Below are 6,000 nucleotides of genomic sequence, written 5' to 3'. Positions count from 1 at the left end.
CGGCGCTGTTGTTTACCCTCTATCCAGTGTTGCCAGGTTTCGCGAGAGAAACAAGCAGTTAGTTCTATGAAAACAAGCCCAACAGAAGTAAGCAACTTAGGCCACATGAGCACTTTAAACCTATATATATGCGTTGACTATTTGAAAATAGCAGATCTACAAGCTCACAACGCGTCACGCTGTGTACATCTTGGGAAAAGGGTGAAAATGTTTGAATATATACATTTTAAACATTTTAACACAAATCGGGAGTCCCTGGCACTAAACATTTTTCAGATGGGGGTCCGTGGAAAAATACATATTAATTTGGGGATCCCTGACCTGAAAATGTTGGAGAACGAGAACGAGAACCACTCGTTTAAACAACAATAGGAAACAAGCAACAATACACTTTAGAAACAAGCCCAACTTAAAGAAAACCGCAACCCGCAACTAACCAATATTTAAGCAACTTCACAGAAAAGGAAGCCCAAACTCGCTTATAATAAGCGGACATGGCAACGCTGTTTATGATGATCACAGCGCGCGTTGCTACCATCGACAATAGGTTGCTACCCGGAATCTTCTGCCAATCTATAAGCCCACAACGGCTGGCATCTGCCACGCGTTGTGGGCTTGTAGATCGGCTAATATATTCACCACGGGACACCGTCGTACGACGAAGCCTAAAGCAGGCAAAACTTCTTTCTCTGTGTTTTCTCCTGCTGAAAATACGCCCGTTGTTATTGCTGCCCCCCCTACTGTTGATGTTGGGTATTAGGCCCTACTTCCCATTGTTCATACTATTTGGGGATCTGGCCTAAAGTTGCAGGTCTGTAGAGAAGTGGTTCTCAACCACAGGTTGGGGGGGGGGCAGTGAAGTGACAATTTAAGGACTTTTAAGACCTTTTTTGATACCTTAAAAAAAGAAAAGAAAAAAAGACTGCATCAAAAGTAATCAACCAACTATACTATAAAAACTCATCGAAACATTGGCCAATTGTCAAATTATATAAGAAAGAGGCAAAAAAAAGAAGGGGGAAAAATTGCAGAGCTTGTAGATCTGCTATTTTCACAATATTTATCTGTGGAACTGAGTCAAACTAAATGTAATTCCTCAACTCCTACAATTCCAAGTGCTTGTCAGGGGGCCCTCAGTTCAAATGATTATTTTTGGGGGCCTGAAAAGGTTGAGAACCACTGCTGTAGAGAAGAGGAAATCCATCACATTCAGATACAGTATTTGATTATTTCACCACTACACCATAGCGCTGCACATTGATACCACAGGTGTGAGCACATCATACAGGATTTAAAAATCTACACCCCCTTTTAAACTACCAGTGTGAGATTAGAGACAATCTCTCATCCACGATGTAATTTAAATCAGTACGCATGCCATTTAAGTAGAGTGAAGTGCACAGTATTTCTGGCAATGTAATTGTTTTAAGGATATGGATTTTTTTTTTTTTTTTTCAACTTAGGCCATAAGGTACGGAGCCCCGGAGTGGCCATTGACAGAAAAAAAATAATAACTTGTGGCCTTGAATTAGTATCTCGTGCCCTCAAATTAGTTAGTATCTTGTTCCCTCGAATTTCTATATATACATTTCTAAACCCAAAACCCCCCAAAAAAACCTGCCACTGTGTGGGACTAAACACAAAAACAACATATCAATGTCACTAACAAGACACGCCACAACGTGCAGAATTACTACGCGCAGTCTGTAGGCCACTTCATACTGCTCAGCACACATCTGCCCCCTCGCAGCATAATTAATTGCGGCCAACACAAACTCACAACATTACAGTCGGCCATGTTGTTCCTTTAGCGTCATCGCCGACCACCGCCCAACGAGACCCAAGTGAGGTCAGACAACACACTCCATATTTGGGCATAGCTCCATTGGGAACATCTCCTATTATGGCTTTATATATTATAGAGACCAACAAACACAAAGCACCGCGGCTAGGGGGGAGGGGCGCGCAGCGCCCCGACCCAATAGTATTATACAAAATAATATAATACTTTTTAATTTAACCAATTTTATAATGGAAGTCAAAGGGGCTTAAATCGGGCTGAAATCTTGTTCAAATCTTGGTCATGTGACATAGATAAGTCGTAGACGTCACAGGCTGACCACGTGAAGATGAAAAAGTCCTTATTTGGGCAACAGTTCATGCTCAGCATGACGTCAGACCTATACTCTGGAAACCTTTAAAGTCTGTGCAGGGTGACATGGCACAACAATGGCACAATTTTGTGTGTGCACATCCTTACCCAAATATGTATATATTTATTTACTAATTGTAAGCCTTGCTGCAGGCCTTTGTTTAAGCAGCATTAATGTGACATGGTCACTGGTGTCATTGACTGTTATTGCCGTGTGCAGCTATCAGTTCTTACGAGAAACGTGGAAACGGGACGCTCAACGTGACCGGCGGGTCTGCGTCCTCGTCCTGGGGGACATTGGACGCAGTCCTCGCATGCAGTACCACTCCCTGTCCCTCAGTAGACATGGATACAATGTCAACTTTGTGGGGATTTTAGGTACCAAACCTCATCGGAACATACTTCTAGATGAGAGAATAAGGATAGTCCCTATTGCAGAAGTGAATGGCATGCGAGTGGGACCCAGAATCATTACATATGTGACAAAGGTCATTCTTCAGTCTCTACAGATTTTCCATGTGCTGATGGATATGGAGTTACAATCACATATTCTTATGCAAAATCCCCCAGGCTTGCCTAGCATTGCTGTGGTGTGTCTGGTGTGCATTGTACGCGGAAGCACATTTATCATCGATTGGCACAACTATGGCTACACCATCATGGCGCTCTCCCATGGACAGAAGCACCCTATTGTCAGACTGGCAAAGTGGTACGAGCACTTCTTTGGCCCCCTGGCCACCCACCACCTCTGTGTTACCAACGCCATGAAAGATGACTTGCTGAAGAACTGGGGAATCAAGGCAACAACTTTGTACGACAATCCTCCTTGCATATTCAAAGAGACTCGAGTCGATCTCCAGCATAAGCTCTTCGTGAGACTAGCCAAGAGCTATCCTCAGTTTCAGCCTAGCGGTGTCAAGCACGTGGAAGGGTTGATGGAGAGGACAGCCTTCACAGGTCGCAACCTGGCAGATGACACCGTAACCCTGACCTCAGACCGACCTGCACTGTTGCTCAGCAGCACCAGTTGGACGGAGGATGAAGACTTCTCTATTCTTCTGAAGGCTCTTGAAAAGTACGAAGGCTTTATTAGAAATGGAACTTCCCTGCCATCTTTGGTCTGCGTTATCACAGGGAAGGGCCCACAGAAGGATTATTACAGGAAACTGATAGAGACTCTAGTCTTTGAACATGTGAAGATCTGTACTCCCTGGCTGGAGGCAGAGGACTACCCTGTCTTATTAGGTTCAGCTGACCTGGGCGTCTGTCTCCACACGTCCTCCAGTGGTCTGGATTTGCCCATGAAGGTGGTGGACATGTTTGGCTGCTGCCTGCCTGTCTGTGCCATCCGCTTTAACTGTTTACACGAGCTGGTAAAGCATGAGGAGAATGGACTGATCTTCGAAGACTTTCAGGAACTGGCTCAGCAGCTGAAGTCCCTTATGTCCGAGTACCCCAGTACTGAGGGCAGACTGGGCAATTTCAGGAAAAACCTCCGCACCAGCAAAAGGCAGTGCTGGGACGACAACTGGGACCAGAATGTACTGCCTCTGATCAGTGGACATGACCACAGGCACCCAAAATATAAAAACATTAAATACAAACAGGAGGCACAGTACAACTGCAACACATGCGCCACTTAAAGACATGTACACACACAAGCCAGCACTGCGCACATGCACGGTAACAGCCCAACTCACCCCCAATCCAACTCACCCCATGAAGACTTGAGAAATATTCGCCCAACTCACCCCAGGGCTCGGCCAACTCACCCCAGGGCTCGGCCAACTCACCCCAGGGCCAAAACCCAACTCACCCCAGGACCAAACCCAACTCACCTCACACCAGCGCCCAAACATCAAATAGAGTAGTACCGCTTGAATACCAACGCATACACAAAATAGAGTAGTACCGTCTGAATACTTAAATACTTTATTAACAGTTTGTAAATAGTACAGTGGTACGATGTTACAATGATTGTTAGAAGGATAACACAAAATCATTTTTATATTTAAAGACAATCATTTATGCTAGAAGCAATTAACGTAAATGTACACATACATTTGTCCCTCATGATGGTCACTCGTCTCATCGGTAAGGCCGGTGGTCATTACACACAAACACTGTACAATTAATTCTTATTTTTTCTATGTACAAAAACACTTAGATGTTCACATAGATGTTGATGTTGCTGTCAAGGTATCCCATCAGCTCATCATCCAGGAGGGACACAGACACAAACTCAGGGAATTCACTCAAACCAGTGCTGGCTGTATCAATCTGCTTAAAGGAATGAATCGCTGGAAAAAGAAAAATAAATGTTTTTAAAATATAGTTTATTTACTTAGCAGCCTATGATGATTTGTTTGACAGAACATTTGTCCTATTATTATTTAACCTGAGGTAAATTATTACGGTTTTATTGCACAGTAATAGAGAAGTAAAATAATAATAATAATAATAATACCTAGCCTAAATAATAATAAAAACCGAGGAATGCGACGATCACTTCAGAAACAACATGATTCGTCACCGTCTGTCATATTTTCATATAATGCCACACATAACACTATAGCATATAGCATAGGGGGGATAGCATCTCAAAATCACACTAACATACCTATGTATTCATACCTACACAGTCACAGACACAGCTCATATCTCAGTCAGACAAAAGTCCCAAGAAATGGCCTCAAACTAAAAATATCAAGGCTTCTATGTGAGCTGTTGTAATAATAACCTGTTACAATAAGTTATTGAGTTAAACTCTTACCTGCAGATGTGGTGTAAAAACAGAGCAACAACACAGTGAAAGCCTTCATATTTAGATTAAAATATTAGAACATTTAAAATAAGTGTAAAGGTTGCTCTTCATGATTTGACTGAAACTTCATCTACCACCTTCTGAGATGAAAGCTCTGATCAAATGGCTGCTCAACAGTTTATAGTGTGTAATGTTAATGTGCGCAGGTCGCAACTCGGACTACAACCAATAGAAATTCAGTAAATGCTGTTACTAGGTGAACTTCAGTCACTGAGGTTGTTAAATGAAAGTGAAACTTTAGATGTAGACTAAAGTGTCTTGCTAATGCTTTAATAGGTCATTCAAGTACTTCATTATATTCAGTATTCACCTACAGTACATATGAGACAGATCAGTGAGCAGGTTAAGATATAGTGATGCATATTAATGGTGGTCACTGGTCAGTGATGTTTAGGTTCAGTTGAGCTCCTAACAGCAGCTGCTACTAGCATTGAGGGGTGAGCACTGCAATCTGCTGGACAGATTGTGTATGTTCATCTAGAGACGGTTTCAGGGAAATCACCTGATGAGACACATTATAGTTGTAGTGCCAGCAGCAATACTGTGTGTGTGTGTGTGTGTGTGTGTGTGTGTGTGTGTGTGTGTGTGTGTGTGTGTGTGTGTGTGTGTGTGTGTGTGTGTGTGTGTGTGTGTGTGTGTGTGTGTGTGTGTGAAGTTCATCTCTTAACAATTCTCTCTCCCATAGCCCGACCCAGACTGTCTGTCTCAGGAGCTGTGCTCAATCAATGCCATTCTTAACATGCAAGAAAGGGACGGATTATGGCTTGTGCACAGGGGCCCGGGAGCCAAGGGGCCCTGGTATGGCAAGCCGTTTTAACATTTAATCGAACCATGCTCCTATCTGTAATATATGTTTTAGATAGCCAAAAACACGTTTCTCCTAGTCAAAATTGTATTCTCACTAGTCATAATTGTAATTAAAGATATCCATAATGCCATTCTTACTAGTATAAATATAGATATCTATAATTTAATTTCTTCTAGTCAAGATTCTATTTCAGATATCTTAAAATCTGTAAAAAAA

General features: G+C 42.5%; 1 protein-coding gene across 1 annotated transcript; it reads left to right on the top strand.

The window, feature by feature from the left end:
* Positions 1–2,168: 2,168 nt before the first annotated feature.
* Positions 2,169–3,795, top strand: LOC311040590 (chitobiosyldiphosphodolichol beta-mannosyltransferase-like; the record flags this gene model as incomplete). Its single annotated transcript, XM_084050921.1, has 2 exons — positions 2,169–2,173; positions 2,373–3,795. The coding sequence occupies 2 exons, from the start codon at positions 2,169–2,171 to the stop codon at positions 3,793–3,795; spliced, it is 1,428 nt and encodes a 475-aa protein (XP_083907047.1).
* Between the last annotated feature and the right edge of the window lie 2,205 nt (positions 3,796–6,000).

Source organism: Gymnoscopelus microlampas, assembly GCF_963454915.1.
Source record: "Gymnoscopelus microlampas genome assembly, chromosome: 24".
Lineage (NCBI taxonomy): Eukaryota > Metazoa > Chordata > Actinopteri > Myctophiformes > Myctophidae > Gymnoscopelus > Gymnoscopelus microlampas.
The sequence above is the reverse complement of the archived record's forward strand: the minus strand, read 5'-3'. Positions and strand labels throughout refer to the sequence as shown.